The 21,174-nt window shown below is 44.8% G+C and overlaps 1 protein-coding gene across 1 annotated transcript in view; it reads left to right on the forward strand.

The window, feature by feature from the left end:
- Positions 1-2,610: 2,610 nt before the first annotated feature.
- GABBR2 (gamma-aminobutyric acid type B receptor subunit 2) overlaps positions 2,611-21,174 on the forward strand; it is a 495,928-nt gene continuing 477,364 nt past the window's right edge. Inside the window, exon 1 of the mRNA XM_065629246.1 lies at positions 2,611-2,925. Within this exon, the coding sequence (XP_065485318.1) occupies positions 2,611-2,925 (315 nt within the window). The remainder of the gene's footprint in view (positions 2,926-21,174) is intronic.

Consider the following 21,174-nt stretch of genomic DNA (forward strand, 5'->3'; position numbering starts at 1 on the left):
TATCTGCTGCAGATCAGGTTGAGAATGTTGAAACATCATTTAGCATATGAAATTCTGATTAAAAATAACATTATACAAAATCAATATGGCACCTGTTCCTCTTGGCGTCCTAGGCAGATCTGTTCTTGGCATCATGATAATCAGTTTTCTGGAGGAAAATAAGGCACTGTTTTGCGGATGACAAAGAAACTGCTGGACAGGTCAGTTGTACAAATAAAGCACATAGTTTGATTTATCCTGATGCAAGGTCCAGTGCAGAGGAGCAAAGACGGAGGTCATGCTTTTAGGCAGAATGGATTCAAAACACAGTGTAGAGGATTCCATAAAGGGGCAGCCCCACGGGGACAACAGATTGGCTGGTTTGCCTGTAGGGATTGACTCTCCGGACCTGCCTGGCCCTCGGAAGTGGCCGGTGCTGAGGTTGCTGCTGATGGCCCAGCACTGACAGGTTGCAGAGTCAGAAGGGCTAATTCACACATAAAGTGGAGGAAGGAGAGATGCCTTGGAAATGCCTCCAAGAATGATCCCTGAGGTGAGGGATTATTAAAAAGCAAAATGTAGTGATTAATCTCAGTTCATGCACATGGGAGAAGATCGCTGACACTGTATCCTCTTCAGGTAATAAGGGCATGATAGGAATAAGAGGTTAGAAGCTGGAAAAAAGACAAATTTTTACTGAAGATGAGATACACCTCTTAGCAAACTAATTAATGATTGAAATGGTAAATCCAGAGATGTGGTGGACTCTTCATTACTGATGCCTTTAAGTCAACGCTGCTGGATGTCATTCTGAGGGAAAGGCTGTAAAGCAGTGAGTGTTATTGAGGCCTTTTAGCCGAAGGTCAGATCATGATGATCTTAGAATTTATTAACCTATGAAGATTCCTTCCAATTTATTGCACAGATGTCACTGCCACGTATGTGACATAAATTAGATGTATTAGAATGATCTTCAAAGGTTTGCTGTGTGTGACTTCAGGAAAATTATACAAATGTATTAAAAGTGAGGTGCCTAAGGCAGGGTTAAGCAAAGCTTTGCATTTTGCCACTAACGCCGTCTGCGTGGGGTCCACCTGCCATGAAATGCGTGGTGACCTGCGTCGCTTCCCGGGTCTCTTCGTCTGGCTGTGGGTCAGGGTCTTTGCAAGCCACAGTGGTGGGTGAGCAGCACGGATGTGTTCCCGGGGGTGGGGAGACACGCTGAGAGCGGGGCAGAAAGCCTTGGCCAAGAGGTGGGATGCGGGGGTTATGCACTTGGGAGAACAGGCGTGAGAAGGGCTCATCTGCGCCTGGCTACTCGCAGAGTTGTGGCGACCCCTCGGGGGAACTCCAGTGTCCTGCTGCAGCTTTAGTGTTTTGCAGCCGCGCGCAGCGGCGGGCTCCAGAAAACCGCCAGTTCTGCGGGGGAAAAAAAAAAAAAAAAAAAAAAAATTAAAAATCGCGACTTCTGCTCTCTCAGAGCGCCCGGCTCCCGCAGAGTTGCCCGAGCGCGGGCTGTGCGTGTGCGCGGCTGGCGGAGCTGCCGCGCCGGGGTGGGAGCGTGTTCGCGAACCGCGTGTGCGCGGGGGCGAGCGGGCGCGCTGTGGCGGCGCGGGGCAGCGCGTGCGAGCGGGTCGGCGCGCGCGCGCGCGCTTTGCCGGGTCGCGCGTGGGGCGGCTGCGCCTCCGCGCGTGGGGAGAGCGCGGGCTCCGGGGCGCGCGGCACCTGCCGGCTGTGCGGGTGGGCGGCGGCGGCGGGAACGCCCCCCCGCGGCCCCGCCGCCACCGGCGCTGGCGCTGGGAGCTCCACCTGGAGAAGGTGCCCGACCCGCGGGCGCTGAATGCTGATGCCGTGAGGGAAGCTCGGCCCGGCACACTTTGCTCTGCCCCCGGCCCCGGGCTGCCCGTCCTGCTCGGCGGTTCTGCCCGACCCGAAGGACGGGCGCTAGGCGGCACCTCCCGCCCGCGGCGGGCGCTGCCCGGCCCGCGGGGCGCCTGCGACCGCTGTGCTGCCCCGGCTCCCGGGGAATGCGGCACTAGCACCCCCGCCTCGGCTCGGCACCGCTCCCCTCCTCCCCGGCTCTAGGGGGGGCTTTTCCCTCTTCGGCGTTTTCTGCCGGAGCATCCTTTTTATTTTTTTCCTTTTCGAGGAGGAGGAGGGGGAAAGGAGGGAGGTGTTCAACGAGCGCTGCTCGGGCCCCCGCTCCGCGCTTCAGAGGTGCTGTCCCTCCCTGAGCGGAGAGGGGGGAGAGCAGCCGGAGAAGCAGAGGCAGGTCCCGCTCCCTTGCTCTGCCGCTGGGGAGCGAGGAGGAGGGTGGTGGGGAGTGTGTCTGTGTGTGCGTGGTGGTGGTGGGGTTTTATTTATTTATTTATTGTTCCTGGTGGTTGCAGCTGGCAGACCTGGGAAGGAGTAGGCGCCATTGCCAGAAGGATTATTGCCAGGGGAAAGGGGAGAAGGCAGTGGAGACCCCGAGGCTCCCGAGGAAGCAGAGACAGGCGGCTCTTTCCCTCCCGCCTTGGCTTCTGCCGCCAGGAGATGCGCCCGGACTGAGGGGGCTCGGCTCCCTTCCGCCGCTCTGTCCGCCCCCCCCCCCCCCGGTTCTCCTCCTCCTCCTCCCTCCCATCCAGCAGCATGCATCCTTCTCCGCGGAGACCGGCCGCTGCCACCTCCAACCCTGCCATGCTGCTGCTGCTCCTGTGCCTGGGCTGGGCGCCGCCGGGCTGGGGCTGGACGCGGGGCAGCTCCCGGGGGGCGGCCGGGCTGCCCCCCAACGCCACCACGCCGATCTCCATCATGGGCTTGATGCCGCTCAGCCAGTCCGAGGAGGACCAGAAGAGCAAGATCGGTCGGGGAGTGCTGCCCGCCGTGCAGCTGGCCATGGATCAGATCCGCAACGAGTCCCTGCTCAACCCCTATTTCCTGGACCTGCGGCTCTACGACACGGAGGTAGGGACCGCCGCGGGCCCCGCACCGCCGGGCGCAGGGGGAGGTGGCGCCGCCGCCCAGTCCCGGGGCACTGCGGGTGGCGGGGCGCAAGGGCAGCGCGGACGCCCGAGCCGGGGCTGTCGCTGCCGGCGGGGCCGTGCGCGGGCGCCTCCGAGCCCGCTCTGCCCGCCCGGCCCCGCAAGCCGCCGGTAGATGTGGAGGGACCGGCGGTGGAGGGAGAGGAAGTGGAGGTGGCGGGCCGTACTCTGCTCGCCCCGCATATCCGGAGCGGCTCCCCCAGCAGCCGGTGCTCGCCCCGCCGCTCGCCCCTCGGGCGCCCCTGCCCGGCGCGGCAGGGGCCGCTTGCAGCGCGGGGGTGGACGCGGGAGGGTGCCCGTGTGTGGGAGATGTCTGGTGGCGGCTGGGATGCGCTGTCCTTGGCACCCACGTACGCGGCTGCCTCTCGCTGGCGCTCCCTCGCCCAGCAAAGCTGCGGCCGCATCCCTCTCCCAGCCGCTGCCCGCTCAGCAACAGATGCACGCCGGCCACTTTACTCCCCCTCTCCGCCGCCGGGCACACGCTGCTATCCCGATTTATGCCATGCAGCGCCGGGACGCGAAGGGCAGCGGCCGCAGCCGCAGCTTCAGGAGGAGATGGGGAGGCTCTGGCAGGGTTTCGCCGGGTCTCCCTCTCCTCCGGCTGGGGCGGCGGGAGCAGCTGGACGCCCGCCCGCGGGGTGCGCGGTGGGCCGCGGCGCGGCTCAGGCGAGATGCGCCGGGGCGCGGAGATGCTCCTCGGAAAGAGTTAAATTTGCAGCCTCTCTCCCCGCGGAGCGCCCGGCAGCGCGGAAGGATGCTTGAGAGGTGCCCCGCACCGGAGCGCTGCCCGGGGCCGGCGGACGGGCCGGGCTGGGAGAGGAGCCCTGCGCGGAGCTGAGCTGGGAAACATCTTCACTCGGTAGAGAGAGAAGCAGGCAGCGAGGCAAGGGCTTGGTTAAGTGGGTTCCCACTGCCAGCCACTCACAACTGCATTTGGTTTTGGTCACAACTTCAATAACCAGAGTGTTTGCGGAGGGTACGTGCTGCTTCAACGTCGAGGCTTTCCTGAAGATGGCAGCCGTTTCTTGTGTAATGCTGGTGTCGGGGGCTCATTTCCGAGACAACCCCCGGCAAAGCAAGCGACTACTGAAAATCTTCCTGGCTGTAATTTAAGGAAGCCCCTCTCTTCTCCCCTTCGATTCTCAGGATCCGGAGGGAGCAAGCTGAGAGTAGCAGCGACAGGCCGTACTGCTTTGTGACACTGTCTCCGTCCCCAAAATTATTACAAAGGCCTCTCCTTCTAGCGTGGCTGCTTTTTAGTGACATACATTTGCCATAGTTTGGGGTTTTTTTTCAGATATCTCTTAGCAGAAATGCATGGAGGGCAATATTGCCGAAGATGTAATTTGGGAGAAAGCATGCTACCATCGTGTTGCGTTTTGTGAACAAGAATGAGATATCCAAAGGGAATACAAGCAAGATCAGCCTAGAGTAGCTGTTCATTTCCTTAAAAAATGAATCTCAGGGAACTCTGCAATCATAATAAAAAGAATTGTGGGGGATTTTCTGAATTGCATTACCTGTTTCATAAGGTGAGGTACTTTTTAGAAGAAAGTCACAGTTCTCCTAATCCTGTTTTCATTACATTATTCTATTTCAATCCTTCACTTGGATGGAATTTTTACAAAAATAACACATGTATAAGAAGTAGAGAAGCCCAGGCAATATCTTTCCTCTTCATACAGGAACATCATAATCAATAAGGTGCTGCACTTTATTGCAGTCAAAATATTTTGAAGTTCTACGGATTTTGGATTCTGAACGAGGTAGTTAACATTAAAATATTCAGGAAAAAATTGCCCTATTTGTTCTGGAGTGAGTATTGGTTTCTTAAAAATTACATTTTTACTGTTTTGTACTCTAGGGACACAAAGAATCAGGGTCATGTTGCAAATTTGCTCTGTAGCTTTGAATGCTTTTAAGCAATTAATAAATGGATGGCTATGGAATGCTAAGTCAGGTGAATGCATATATTTGAAGTACGGTTGGATCATTATTGCATGCTTAATAGTGACAAGTAAATAACATAGTGTTCATGAAGAGCACTAGATTGACTGCACCAAAATGGAATAGACTAATGGCTGGAATAGCTGCTAAATACATAATGGCAGTGCAAACTTTTTCACTCACTTTAGACATTACCTTCTTCCTTCAGTGCAGTTACCGTAAGCAGAAGGATAGATGGCTCATCATGCCCACTTGGTCCTCAGCCTATTTTCCGAGGTTGCCAATAAACAGATACGCCTGAAGGGCCTGGATCTTTATCATTGCATAATCACAGACCAGGGAGTCGTTCTTTCTCTCAGGGCTTTGCAGGTGGTGCTTGTGACATTGTTGGCTCTTGAAAAGAGAATGTGGAGCCTTGAACACATGAGATATTTTAATAGCTTGAGAAATAATTGTAGTATATTTATAATGCTTAGGAAATGTATGGCATTGATTCAGAAACTCATATATTCTTCGTCACATCTTTCCAAAATCTCTCATTGTTGCAATCTGATGTTTGTATTGCAATTTTGCGTAATATTTTATCTTTAAAAGGTCATGAAAGATAATAATGAAAACAAAAATATTGGATTTTTTTATTATGCATTCAGGTAATTTTCTGTGAGGATAGAACTGAATATTTTATTTTGCTTGATATTTCAGATTTGTATAATGAAGCATTATAGCACCTTTACTTTCTGATCAACCATCTGAAGAACCACAGTGTGCTTTCTAAGTTAGACTGTTGTTTGTCAGCACTTGAACTCGTTGGCCTTTGAGCACATGTCTTGAGTATTTTTGATGGTTAAATGTATTTGGAGTTGTCCTGATCCAGTTCAGTGAACTCTGTTTTGCGACCCCCTGGGCATGTCTTCATCTATTTGGATATTTCTATGTAGGCTCAGTCAATAAAACACAGCTCAGGTGTAGGCATTTGCAGAACTCTGGTCCCCACGAGTGACTTTAATTTGTGCCGTTCATTTCAATGAGAGCAGGAGCAAACTCTAGATGAGACTCTTAGGCAAAATTTCATAATAACGTTATTTTAGAAACTAGAGAACTTATCAAGTGATCATCTGTAAAGAGCCTCATCCAAAACCCATTGAAATTAATGGCAGTAATTCAGTGATTCCAACGGCCCTTGGACCAGCTCCTAGAAGTTAAGAGTGCTTGATAGTTTATGGCTTTGGATCAACAACAGTAATATAATATTTCTTCTTTTTCCCATCCCTGTGATTATAACTTCAGTTGGTCAAAAATGCAAAGAAATGTTTTGCAAAATAATGAAATAAAAAGCTCTAGATACAATAGATGTAGTTCATGACTTCATGGAAATCAGGAAAGATGATTTCTGCTTAAGCACTCTGACACACATCTATTAGAGGGGGGAAAAAAGGCAGAATAACCCTAAAATAAAGGAATTAAATGTTCTAGTACACAATATTATCAGTTTCAACTGTATTTAATCTGCATGAGGTGAAAACTGACCATGCAGAAACTAGAGGAAGAGGCATAGTGGAAGAAGACAAGGGCTTTAATGGAAGTTGGATATTTGCCTTTCTATATCTGGACATCTTCCCTTGAAGATGGTATTTATTTTCTGATTTCTTGTAGGAGCAGTGCTGCAAGTGGTGCACAGAGAGGCTGATTTTGTTTTGAATCTAAACATGTATAGTCAAGAAAGCTGTGTAGGCAAGTTAGAATTCTGTCACTTGTTTCTGAAGATCAAAATGAGTCTTGATAAGCTGAAAAAAATACCTTCCAGAAGTGAGCAGGGTTTATTATCACAAAGAGGGAAGACTATTCATACTATGGGGATAAGATTATTTCATTTTCTCTAACTACTACAGATAGTTTGTGGTAATCCTGATATAATCTCATCTTTGTGTAATAATACACACTAATACCTTTAAATAGCAGGTTGGCATAGAAGAGTGAGCTCTGGAAAATGCACATGTTCCATGAAATCTGAAGGAAAATGTGAACTTATTGATATTTAATACATATTTGCCCACTCCTGTAACTCAGCAGAAAGTGCCTTTAGTTTATCTGACAGGAAGTTACAGTATAGGCATATTATAAATAGACCTTCTCTTTATTTTCTTCTTTTACTAAAAAAAAAAAAAATTGTATTTTCAGTGAAACCCTCCCCCCTCAAAGTTTAAGAAAGTTGTACAGGCCGTGGACCAGTCTTGATCATTCCTACCAGCTGTTCTAAGTTCAAAAAGACCCTCAGCCTCCAAATAAAGATGCCGTTTCTGGAAAGTCCAGTCATGAATGTTGTCGACAAAGGCGACCCATGTCGTGTTCCTGCAAGCTGAAGTAAGAGTCACATTTACGCTTACTAAGGATGGGGAATATATTCTGGAAACAGGAGAGCAGGTTGGTGTCAGTGGTGCACAATAAGGTGTCTGTCCAGGGGCAGTGGAGCTCAGTGTTCAGTAGCACCTGATGGTTGTCAGAGAGGGACAAAGAGCTACCAGTTGCCATCTGACAAACTTTGCCCTGACAGAAGTGAGCAAGCGCACCCCTCCAGAAAGAAATCACACCATGTGTAGGTTAGGCCCATTGTCTTAGGAGGTGCAGATTCAAGTCACTCCAACAGCATCTGGATTTGCATGGGGAAGTATGGTGCACCAAAGCCAAGTCGGGACTCTGGGGGCGAGCCCTGACACGCTGGTGTATGCTCTGAGTCCTGAATTGTCTGGAGCCTTGCTTTGCTTTTTAAAGTAGTGGTCAAAATGAGAGAGATGTTGTCATGGTCATGTAAGAATAGCAGTCCGCTGAATACTTGGAAGATGTCAGGGTCTAAAAGAGGGCCCCCTTTACAGCAGACATTTATTCTTGTATCATCTGATGAGCTTGTGTCTGGCATATGTTGAAGTGGCTGGGTCATTTCTTACCTTTAAATATTACCAAGTACTTGTGCTGTCTGATATATGCAAAGAGTAGCATTAAAATGCAATACACTGTGTGTATGGATGACGTTCACCGTCTACTCTGCTGGCAACGTTCTGCTTGGAAGGGACATACTTCTTCAGATAGTCACTGTGCCCTTTGACTTTTGCGTAATATGGCTCCATTTGTGCCATCCCCTCCTTTTGCTCTAGAGTTTTGTAAACTTGGAGGGAATAATCCAAAAGTTAAGTGTTTATGTTAATTCTATGCTGGCTTCTCTGCTGGTGCTAAGATGTGGGTGGGGAGAGGAGAGAAATCATGTGTTCACTGCACCCACTCCTCTGGGTGCAGATCCCAGACCTGCAGAATGTATATCCTCTATCTCTGCAAAGAGATTAAAGCCAGTGTATCACTTTCTGGCATATGTCTTGCAATTTCCTGTATAACTTATCCTATGCATACTGCAAAACACACTGTAACGGAATCTTTTGATTCAAATGCCAAACACACACCATCAGCAGGAAAAGTTATTTTTTTTAATAAGTCCAGGAAGTCCATTTGAAGAAAGAGGGAGAAGGTTCTATCCTCTGATATGGTTATCAACCAGAGTGAATTACTCAAGTTTCTAGAAAAGATGGGGTGTAATATTCTGGTGGTAACTGCGAAGAAAATATTTGTGATAGGAAAAGGGAGAAGAAGGTGCCAGGAGAGAGAGATTTAGTGATGAGGCTCAGACGACAAGTTGTCAGTGTAATATTTATATTGTTTTAATTACATACACTTAACTATTTGGGCTGACAGCATTAATAGCATTGCATGTCAAGGCTACAAAACACCATCTCACAGTAATGATCCAAGCATGGTGGTGCATGCGTGTCTCAAGCTCTGTTGTTTGCTTTCAGTTTCATTGCTTTATGGACTTTTTCATGGCGGATGGTGAAATAACAGTGCATTTGAGCAAAATGCAGAAGCTGGGAGCCAAACAGCTTTTTCATGAAACGCAAGTGGAGGTCCTTGCTGTTGCAGAGTAGCAGATATTTTTACTTAGGGAGAGCTGAACCATTTCATATGGAGGTCTGGCTCAGGGAATCAAGTGGGGGAAGTTAACAGAGGAAAATCCTCCGTGATCCATTTTGGCTCAAATAATTTTTGGAGCAGCTGGGGTGAGCAGAGAGGTACATTGAGGCCAGTCAGCACTTGTGTGACTCAGTCCTGTGGAGATGTGTGTTGATACGCAGCAGTGCCATATAGTCCAGAAGCTCTATTTCAGGCTGTGGGCTTCCAAGATGAGAGGGTACAGTGCACATACATCACATTTTTTGGAATTTATTTTTGTACTAGGAACCCTGGAACTAAATCAGTGACAGACCTTGAAGCTTTCTGGAAGGCAGATGCGCTGTTCTCTGATTTGTAGGTCTAGCATAGCTACAAGAGAGATTTGCAGTACTTTCGTGGGACCCTGGCTCCAGCGTTAATGGACCAGTAGCCTGACTCCTGAAGCAAACTGGTTCAGCCACAGCATCACTCTGTCTTAAAGAAGGCAGTGTCCCTAAGAATAGCTGGAATATATTTTCAGTCCTGCTGTGTCCCCCTTTGCCGTACCACTTAGACTTGTGGGATGACAGAGTCTTCTTTCCTAGGCAAGGATTCCTCTATTTGCAGAGGATTTTGCTGTGGGGTAAGGTCTGCTGAATTTGAGGGCTGCTTGATGCTACCTGCTAATTAGGGATGGGACATTCTGACTGACAAAACAGTTTTTATTTTTCTCTCTTTTTTTTTTTTTCCTTGTGATGTAATAGCCATGTAACCTTATTGCCAGGTCGGTGATTGATGTCCAATTTCTATGCTGATAACTTTTCATTATCATCGGCCTTTAGTTCTGACAATTTTACCTGTAGTATTTTCCACATCAGTATTCTCAAACATGAAAATGAAAGCTAACAAATTAAAGGCAAATATCCACCTTCGCTCTGAAAATAATGGTAATAAAGAACATAGAATATAAGGGCTAATTCAGCAGGGCTGTCCAAGTTGTTACTGAGGCTTCTGAGAGATGAAGGCCCAGATAATGGGCTAATTGCTTTAAAGTGAACATCACAAGTTTGAGGGATAGGATTAGAAAACATAAGTCTCCTACTATGGCCATGGTACTTCTCTTAAATAATTAACGACTTTTAAGATCAGAGGACCGTTAGGATTATCCAGCTCTTACAATATAGGCCATATATTTCACTTGGGGATTTCTGCCTGCTCTACTATGAACTAGAATATGTAAAAAGCCCTCCGATCTTGTCTTTAGGATCCCCCCAAATCCTCCTCCCTGGAAAACTTTTCTCTCTGATTTGCTTGAAATCCCTTTAAAAGTCCACTGCTATTTCCAGCTTAAACTCTGCTGACCCCGTAACCGCTGATGCTGTGAGTAGCAGCTCTCGGCTCCTGCGTGCGCCGCTGCCCCTGCGATGCCCTCCCGGCTGCAGAGCTGGGAAATCACCGCCAAGGTGGGCTGTGCGGGGTGACCAAGGCTTTCCAGCTTTTTATGGCTATCCAGGGGATCCAGCCTTGTATGAAGGACTCAGATGGATTAGATCCTGCTGGAATCTGGTTTTCTTCCCTTCTAAAGATTGTCCCCGACCAGAAGTGAAAGCCTTGTTAGCATGCTTCTTGGCAAGACGGGTCTGCCGGATTCGTGTGCTCCTTCACTGAGTAGCCGGTTTTGCAAAATATCTTTTGAATTCTTGGCTGAACCCCATGTTCTTCTCTACGTGCACCTTTTTTGTAAGACCATTTTGCCCTAATGCCCATTAAAGGAGTTCATCCGTCTGTCTGGTTAAGTTATTTCCAGAATCTCAGGTTTTTTTATTAAAGAAACACTGCCTTATATCTTTAAAATAATATATTTGTTCAATCGTTTGTTTCCTTAAAGTCATTATATATTTCAATTTACCATTTGCCTATGGTAGCACTCAGCTTCTGCTGCATCTTCACTGAGCTACAGAATTATGTGAAGATTCATACACACAAGACGTGTCTAAGTAACCATTTTACATCCAAAACCTCCAGGGAGAAGTAGCAAGAAGACCCTTTTGGGATGTTAATTAACTTCCTTTCCACTGTTTACTGCTCCTGCTTTCAGATGGAATTTGATGTTTTTCTAGCAAAGAACACATATCTTTACAATTTTTACTCTATATAAAGTCACAGTTTTTAAAAGATTAACAATTAGTGTGGTACAAAATTGAACACAACATTTTTCAAGCATTGTGATTATCAGACACACTCTTGTGTGTCTTAACAGCATCATATAGAGATATTTTAATGTACGCATGTAGTATAAAAATATTAAATGCTGCATTTCTGTGGGGTATTTTGTGTAGTTTTATAGTTCTATAAAAGCACCTTGGGTTTTGCTTCCCCCTCTCCCCTGTGAATTTGGAGAGCCCTAAGTATTAATAATTTACAGGAGGTTGACCGAGATATAGAGCCAAATTTCTCTTTTTTTTCCCTTCCACTTTCTTCCTTTCTAAAAATTAAAAGCAGTACCAAATTCCATGTTGTTGGTGAGAATCCAACGTAGAGGGATGTGCTAGTGGCAGGAAGATTTTGTGCAATGTAGTAAAAGAAATTCAATAGCAATAGCTACCACTATGTAGAGAAAACTCCCCTCCACTCCTGATTTCTTGCTGTGAAGAATGCTAATGCTATCAGCTCCAGATTGCCTTCCCCCCCACAAAAAAAAAAAAGGGGGGGGGTTTCAAGTTATGTCCCTGAACTGAAGATTTGCTTTCCAAAAGCACTGAGTGATTTGCATTTTCTGTCAACATCAGTGGGAATTGCTGAATGCTTAGCACTTCAGAAAGCCAGCCCACCTATGAAAATGCAACGTGCTTCTATGAGAGGAGACCTAGAATTGCCACTTTTAATTAAGACCAAAGGCATTCATAGTTACTTGCTTTAAAGTTTTGAATTGCCTGGTGGAATAAAAGGCAGATTTTGTTCAGCCTTTGGGATACAGGTCCTTTCAGGATCGGTGCAGTATTATCAGAATTAAATAACTTTTAGAATAAGATTATTGCATCTCAAAGATCTTGTAGGTGAGAAATATGCAAGGTACAGGTGTTTTTAAAAAAACAGTCATTAAAAAAATAGTTGTTTTTGTAATTAACACCTATCTGGAAGTTGTACGTTTGACCTTGGCAAAAATAACAGCTTGTATGATGTAAACAAAAGGAGTGACACGGTGGGAGTACTATGTCCCTAGGGCCTTGTTACTCAGGGCAGATCTACATGGCTGGCACAGTTATGTCACTGGTGGGTATCAGGAGGTGTTACCTCAATGTCAGCAGAAGCCCTTGGCGCAGTTAGAGCAGCAAACAGCTCTTTTCAACTGATCTAATAGAGGTTTTTTCATTTAAAGGGGATAGTTTACTGAAGGGTTGGAAGTGTGTTTTCCTCGACCAATGAGTTTGAAAGTTTGGTATTATTAGAAATAATTTTTTCATCCATTATAGAACAAGTTACAGATTAAGCTGCCTCTGAATGTTACACTAGATAGACTGAGCTGCTTTTTTTCTTCTTCTTCTTTTCCCCTTCCCCAGCTTTTTATGCATTCCTGTGGCTTTCTTCTGAATCTTTCACAGTTTGTCATCTTCATTCTCAAAGTGCTGCCACTAGAATTTGATCTATTACTTCAGGAATAATCTCACTGATGCTGTATATACTAGTAATTTTATCTCTCTTCTTCAAGCCTCCTGTTCAGAATGGAGGAAATGAATTTGATCTTTGTGCTGCAGTGCTGGGGAAGAGGGAAAGGAAGCAGAGATGATATTTTGAGGCTACATATCGGGAGTGAGGCACTAGGATTTGCAGAAAAAATAAGTTTTCATTTGCCTTTTTCAGATTAATCTCACCAGCTACAAGCAAATATGGTCAGTCTTGGTGGGGCAGTCAGAAGTAGATAGCCTAGTCATTTGGGTAATGCCATGGAGGGCAAATAGTTTTAGCTGCACAGCCGGCTACTTAAGTGCTACAGAGAGTGCAGAGAAGGGCAACGAAGCTGGTGAGGGTTCTGGAGCACAAGTCTGATGAGGAGCGGCTGAGGGAACTGGGGCTGTTTGGCCTGGAGAAAAGGAGGCTGAGGGGAGACCTGATCGCTGTCTGCAACTGCCTGAAAGGAGGTTGTAGCATGGAGGGGTTGGTCTCTCCTCCCAAGTAGCAAGTGATAGGACAAGAGGAAATGGCCTCAAGTTGTGCCAGGGGAGGTTTAGATTGGATATTAGGAAAAATTTGTTCATGGCAAGAGTTGTCAGACATTGGAACAGGCTGCCCCGGGAAGTGGTGGAGTCACCATCCCTGGAGGTGTTTAAAAGTCGTTTAGATGAGATTCTTAGGGACATGGTTTAGTGCTAGAGTTAGATGATGGTTGGACTCGATGATCCCGAGGGTCTTTTCCAACTGAAACGATTCTAAGATTCTATGATTATATGCTAGAGCAGATAATAGTGTCTCAATATTGAAGCTACTCTTGGCATAGGTAGAGGCTTGGTCTTGATGTAAGAACAGGAGTTGCTATCCTAAATAAATCATAATGACTTCCAGTGCATAACCAAGGTTTCTTAGGATGTGTGAGTGCTCTGCACTCTAATTACACTGCGCGACTAAGCAGCAAGAGCAGAGACACATGGGACAAGAAGGGTGAATGATAACCTACTTTGAAAAAAACTAACATTTGAGACTGGGATTAGAAGATCCTATAAATGTTAATGGGTGTTACTCAAGGGGGAGGAGGTTTTGTGTGGGAGGCGTGAGGTGACATATAGCTTAAATATATAGCCAGCCTTTAACACAGTTAATACACTGTATAGTCAACCTTTTACATGAGCTAATAACTCTTAAAGTGATTTATGGTTCAGAAATACTGATCGGGGGATTGAGAACTCAATTGAAAATGCTATAAAGGCAGAGGATAATGTGGTAAGGAGGACAATACTGAAAAGATTACTCCTTTTGCCTTTAGATTGTATTTGCTATAGGTAATACATTTATGCCAGGTGTTCAGGTCTTTTTAAGTTCTCAGGGACTGTGCTCCTATGAGGGAGCACAATTTCCTCCTACAGTTTCCCTCTCTGAAAATTACTCAGTCTGTGCAGATCTCATGAAGGAGATGCCAACAGTGAGTCATCTGGTCACCAGCTCTGTCCTAAACTCTTGCAAAAGCTATACCGATCCTTAGCATGCTGAAAAACAAGCATCTACCTTTGGTAAAACCTCCCAACATAGTGGGGAAGGCAGGGTTTAATATGAAACTGCCTTCATTTTCTGACACTAAAATAAAATTTCAAAATTAGTACTATTTCAAATAATTGTGGAAATTCAGCTTCAAATTTGAGAAGTGCATGCAAGATGCAATGAACTGATTTAGCAGGTTAGCATTTTACAGATGTTATGTTTTGTTAGCAAATTCTGAGGGTGCTGAGTAAACTGTCTTGGAATGTGTGGCAAGGGCATAACAATGTGCTTTTGTAGGTATTAAGCCTCATGCTATTCTAAATTTGAAAATTATACTTTCATGATCAATCACATGCATGGCAAACATGGCTAGTTTTTTAATCAAAATGTAAACAGATGGGCATGTTTTGACACAAGTATCACAGGATTAATTAGCAGTAAAAATACTATATAAGAAACAATTGTCTAGTTAGATAGCCAGATGTTTCTGTCAGGAAGCAAATTTTAAGTAAGCAAGTAACATGAGGTTGCACTAGTACATGATCTTGTTTGTTCTTTTGCCAGACATGGGTTAAATGCAACATTGCTGAGAGGACCCAAAAGTAGCAGAAGGAGAAAAACCAGACTGGTCTGGTTGAAACCAGTCACATATCTATAGAATGAGGTGATGCTCCCTAAAATGTATGTCCTTCTTTAAAATGTATGTCCATCTATATGGTGCTGAAAATGATTTCATAGCCTCTGATATTGCATTGCTCTCTCATGAATTTGAAGCCATTGGATGAGCAATGGGGGTTGAATGAGGTGTGGTGGCAGATTTGTTTTTTGAACACAGACGAGGATATTGGATATTCAAATCACATTTTTTTGTTACCTAAATACAATTCAAAGCTATGACTCATGGAACCCCATGTTCCCACTCAGTTGGTGAAAAGATTGAGGCATAGGACGAAGAGCAGTTCAGAGCACCGTAGCTGCTGAGGTTTGGCAGCATGAATGCCTCCTCCTTCCCTCCTCTCCTCTCTCTTGGTGTAGTCAATATTGAAATAATGCTGGTAAAGAAGGCTGGTCCAAGGACTCTTCACTAAAAAAATCCTGGTTAAGCCTCTAATAAAGGTATTAAATAGGATTTAAGCAACGTCTTGGCCTATACAGGCCCTCTGCTCAGGGAAGAGTTTCATCCTGAATTTAAAAAGTGTTTAAAACATATATTTTCAATAATCACATTATAGAATCGTAAGACTAAGCAAGGGAAAATACCTATTAAGTCATTGTGTTAAATTGTTGCTATGCAGGACTGTGCTACCAGGGTGTGCTTCCTATTTGCTGTTGTGCCCAGCTATTGTGCTGAATTTCTCAGTCTAAGGAATTCCCATAATAGATTTTGACCCTGCTGCATTTGATGTGGGCAGAGCCTTCTACAAGAAGAAAAGCAGTATCTCCTTCCCCATGCAGCCTCGCTGCTTTGTGATATAGTCACAAAGGCAATGGTGATGAAGAAAAGCAAGGGAAAAGCATCAGATATTTTACTTTGTGTTTGTGTCCAAGAATACATGGAGAGGAATAATTACTGGTTGGGCTTTTTTCTTGCCCAACCAGTCGCACAAGTGAGTTGGTAGAAGAGTGGCTGTGGACAGTTAGTAATAAATTGAGTCTATCTCCTGCTTGGGGCTGTTCCCTGGCCCCAAGGCAGACATTTATTGCTTCTTTTTTCGGTATTATTTTGCTTTTTTAACTGTTATTTATCTATTTACTTCCATGCCCTCACGCCATGCAATATATAGATTATAGTTATAAATTAGAATGTTCATAATTAGACTTTATTTGGAGATTTTCTGGAGAAGCTTTTTAGTTGCACATCAGTTTCAAAATAATTTATTGACCTGGAACACTGTTTTGAAAATTAAAATGAAAAAAAACCACCACCCTTTCTGCAGCAAGCTAATACTTTGTTTTGAAATGTCAACTATTCACAAAATAAATTGCTAAGCTCTGAACATATAATTTCAAATTTGATTTATACCAAATCAAACTTCTGCCTATGAGCCCTTCCATGTGTTTTCCTTTCAGATTATTGAGTCACGAAAACCTTTGAGGTTTTGGGTTTCCATCCCAGCTTGGCACAGGGCATTTCTTTTTGAAATCTTGATTTTCCACAGGATGGGAAAAACAATTTGTTGTTCAGCTGTATGTATAATGACACTGAGCTGAAAATCGGAGCTTTTTTTCTTCTTGGACAAACAAGCCTTTCCCAGGCCAGATGTTCTTCCCTTCCCTCTCCTTGGGTTTGGCTCTTGCATTTCCCTCCCTTGCCTATGGCAGCATCCCAGTAGATGTCGGGGGCTTTTTGTGCATGGGTGGGATGGGGAGAGCTGGCTGCTTGTGTGGAGAGAAGGGATCAGCCAGGTGGCTGCTTACAGGGGGGTAGAGCAGCATTGCTGCTGTGAAGGAGGCAGGGAGGATGATGCTCGCCTAAGGGGTGAGCTGGGCTCTGAGTGCTGGGTAACAGAGATACAGGTTCTTCTTCCATGCGGTGGCCCCGTATCTATTCCCTTCTCCCCCTGGTGAGCTTTGGTTATCCCGCAGCAAATAAGATTTTCTCCAGCGTTACTATTTTTCTCTGCATTTCTGCATGCACAGCATCCGTTCCATTCGGTAGCCTGGCATATTACTTGGAAAGCTGCAAATAGTGTGATGAAATCACTTAGCTAGCTGCGACAATATGTGAAATGCCTGTCAAAAGCTGTGTGACTGTGGATGGGAGGAACAGGCCTGAACTCTGTGTATGCTCAAAACTCACATTGATTTTAAGGGAAGCATGGGGTTTCTGAGAAAAGCAGAATCAGGCAGAGGATATACAGCTTTGAGCTGATGCAGCTTTTGCACTACAAGTATATAAAATATTATCAATACTCAAGACTGAGTATTCTCTGTTTGGTCTGTGTAAAGCCAATTGAAAATGTGATATGTGAAAGATAAAACAAACTGAAGCAATCTTCAACCACTTCGATCAGTCCCTAGAATACCCTTTTTTCAAAGGAATCATACTAGTTTGTTTATTGATTTGTCACCTATGGATGAATATTTCTGCTGCAGAAATGTTTTAAATGACACATGTTTAAAATTAGACTTGGCAGAGCAATTTGCCTAGAGATTATTCTTGTGAAGTATTGATTCACAGCACTGCTGTGAGCTGGATTACTGTCCAAATTGGAAAAGCCAGTCGTAGAGAGGTCTTTATCCTTTAATAACAATTAGCTTCTTTCTTAGAGGGACACAGCTGACTGAAGCAAAGGAAAGCTGCAAGATGTCGGGCAACCAGGGAATCTAAGGCCTGCTCTTCAGGGATGTGGGCCGCAGGGGAAGGGAAGGAAAAAAGAGAAAAGCACCAAGAAAGATGGTTTTCTGGAACTGGAAACTAGACACGCTGGTGCTGCTTGTGTTACTAATAATCAGGTGCTCTGAAGAACTGGATCGCACTCGCCTCTCTCTTCTCGGGCTTTCACCCACCAGCTGCCTGATTAATCAGCGAAACCTAACAGCAGGCGTGTTGCCCGCTGTCCATTTAGCCTTGAAACATCTACACAAACATTCATGGATGTTGAAGAACTATGAACTCCAGGTGTCATTCCACGACACGCAGGTAAATGGACGTAGACGTAGAGTTGTGTAACGTTCGAGCCTCCTCTGTGATCACCCTTTCGAAAGCTCGCGACTGAATCCCTTCCTGGCGAATCCCGCTGCGCTGAAATAACAGCAAATGTGTCCGTCTGGAAACTTTGGGCTGTTGTCAGGTGGATGCCTGTCTGTGACGGGGATCTTGCAGTGCGGTTGTGCCCTGCTGCTTCTAGAAGCAGGAATAAAGAGCGGGTGAATTAGGAGGGATGGCAAACACCTATGGCTCTTCAGGTGTTTCTGAGGCACCCAGAAAGTGTGCCTGAAATCAGATGGCTTCTTGAGTTGCTCCGTTATTCTGCACTTTCTTCTGTGTCTCTGGTGACAGCTCTACAGTTCGCTGCCTTCTATTTGTGCTTCTGTGCGAGCAGGAGAGAGGTCTGAGCTGTGCCATCGGGGCAGAGCATTTGCCTGTGCAAAGCCTTGCTTGCTGGTTTGGTGAAAAATTAAGGGTTAATACAAGAGTTGAGGGTTGTGAGGAGCTGGACATAAAGAGTATTGACATTATGTCTGTCATAGTAATGCTTTAGAATTTGAGAGCAGCCGTGTTTTTTCCTTTTTCTTCTAGGACTGAGATATCTATCTTCTGTGCAGTAATTAAATCCAGACAATTTTTGAGGCCTGTCTTTTAGGCTGGCTAAAACAATTGCGGCAAAATTAAGAGGACAGACTCATGTAGCAGGGTGATCTGGCACTGTAAACCTGTTCTTAAGGAGATTTTCGCTGATTTGAACTTCGGTCTCCCGCATTGGAGGTGTGTTGTGGGGCAGGTGCCCTCAGATTCATACAGTTACATGCATATGTGCATACAGGCTCCATATATAGTAGTAAACTACTTAATACTTTGAAATTGCAAAATAGTGCATCTAGACACATTTGCTTATCTTTAAACCTTTAAACATGGACTATACCGCTATGATTAAGTTATTAAAATTTGACATTATTACACCACTAACAGTTGCATTGCATTATGTAACGAGAAGAAGGTATTATATGTCTTCTTTTGAAGCTCTAGAAAATTATCCAAGGGAGAAATTCTAATGTAATTTTAATTGTGCGTTTGGTACATAAGCAGTTATGTGTAATTTTTGAAGTGCTTAACATACAACAAACACGATCCCATATGCTATAAAGTTACCTGAGGATAGCTTCCATGTTTAATGATGTAATACAAATGTATCAACTGCATGTACGCATTAAGAAAACCTTTGTCTTGTAAATTACTTTTAATACAATTAACTGTTTTATTTATTTGTTTATAAGTACCTATTGGAAATGTAATTATAGATATGCAGTCCTGAAAAATGCATACTTGTTAATTTCTTATGTAGAAAGATGATGTGCAGTAACATTTCGACTTAAATAACTGCAAAGTGTAGATGTGAGTTTAAGTGGGCAGCAATTAAAACCTACTGGTATTTGCTCACATTCAGTGCTTTTAATCCTGTTTCATTTGGGCTAGAGGGAGTGTAGGTGGATGTCTATTAGTTAATCATGTTTGCATAGTTTCCAGTTCTAGGAGCAACTCCAAACTATAATATTTTTCCCCACATAAACAGTCAATAGATTTGAATTGCAGAACTTCAGCTCTGTTGCACTGACCTCTACAATTCGAATTCAAATATTGAAGTAATCTATAATTATCTTTTTGAAACAAGCTCTGTCATGTCAAACATGTCATCACGGCTTTTAAAAGATTAACAAAATGTGGGACATTAGAGTTCTGATTTTTCTTCCTGGTTCTGAGAGTAGAGCATACAGTCTCAAGTTTAAAGTCCTGGTTGTAGACAAGCTACAGAGGTCTTTGGATTTAATAATTTCTCAGGGACAGTGTAGATGCGAGAGAGCTGATTCTGTTTGTTAACGTTGTGAGCCCAGATCTGACGTATGTGACCTTATACAGCCTTTCAATTAACTTTTGCTTTAAGTAGAAAACACAGGTGCTTGGCTTTTTGATGGCAAGATCCTTCAGGAGTGGGACAGATAATTGACTTTATGGCACAGTTAACTGGGAAGAGAGAATAGTTACATCCAAAAATATTTGCGTGGCTTTTGTGAAATAAGAAGTGGAAAGAAATCATGTCATCCGATGTATGATGTTGAACAGGGCTTGAACAGCATTGTGGCTTCATTCATGAGCTCAGAGGAGCGGGGCTGTACTCTGTCCTGTGCCCCTGGGGTTTTGAATCTATGTCCTCTGCCTCCCATGACAGAGCACGGCCCTACTGCATGGTAGGGTGTTTTGGGGAGGGTTCTCAGTCTTTTGCTTTGCTACTCTTTTATTTCAACTAATTAAGCCATCACTACTTCAGAATGTGAATGGTAACTATGAGGCAAAGGGAGCACTCTTGCAAGAGCTGAGTTCTTTGTATTAGATGAAGCTGTTTCAGCAGGAGCCTTTGGGAAAACTTTCTTTAACATAGTACTTTATAACCTGGTGGCTGTGGCACTGAGCTGAGCACTGCATGCCTTCTTTGACTGATTTCTTTCAGGTCTCCTGTGATTTAATATGTGTTTCCTAATTACCGTGTTGTCAATTCCTTGGAAGTGGGAATCCCTTGAACACTCATGATGTAGCACTTCCACATAAAAAAAAAAAAAAAAAAAGCTGAAATATTCACTCAGAATGAAGAGCAAGTGAATGAAAATGATCTTCTAGTTTGGTAGATGACTGCTTATCCCTCGAATGGTACATCTATGTCTGAAATGTTTATTTATTTATACCAGAAGGATGGGGTTAACAGAACTGCTATGTCCCTCTTTACCAGCCACCCCAAGCAGGGGCATCTTGGAGAGGGGTGTGATGTGTTTCCCCTGTGTAACTGAAGCAAGGCTGAACTTGAGTTGTCTGCAAAGCCCTAATCCTTGAAGTGTTGGATGAAGGGTGTGGGAAGGCAGGCAGACTGCTTCTGCAGATCTGTGAATCCAACCATGGAGCAGCTTTTTAATGCAGAAGGGGAAATTATGCCCTTGAGACTTTTCCCCGTGGGAGTGGGCAGCCAGGTATAATTGAGCTGTCTGGGTATCACTTCATTTCTGTCTTTCACCATATGGCTGACATCTGGAGGCTCTCCTTCTACACTGTCCTCAGGGTGACCAGGCTGGTGGATTCTTACAGGCTTAGGCAAATCTAAAAATAGTCTTACTGGTGGACAAAGATCAATATTGTGGTCCTTCAAAGTTATTCTTCTGTTCCTACCTAGTTTTCTGTGAGCTAGTAGCCAATACAAGGACTGAGAAGCCAGCCATTCAATTAGCGATGATGATGTTAACAGGAAATGCTCACGTCCTGTAACTGGGACATGGCTTGAGCCTACAAATAGACTTAACTCTGCCACTGGGATTTTCTGAGCAGTGCTGATTTGCACTCACATTGCTTGTTGACACT

The sequence above is a fragment of the Caloenas nicobarica genome, chromosome 2 (genome assembly GCF_036013445.1).
Source record: "Caloenas nicobarica isolate bCalNic1 chromosome 2, bCalNic1.hap1, whole genome shotgun sequence".
Taxonomy (NCBI): Eukaryota; Metazoa; Chordata; class Aves; order Columbiformes; family Columbidae; genus Caloenas; species Caloenas nicobarica.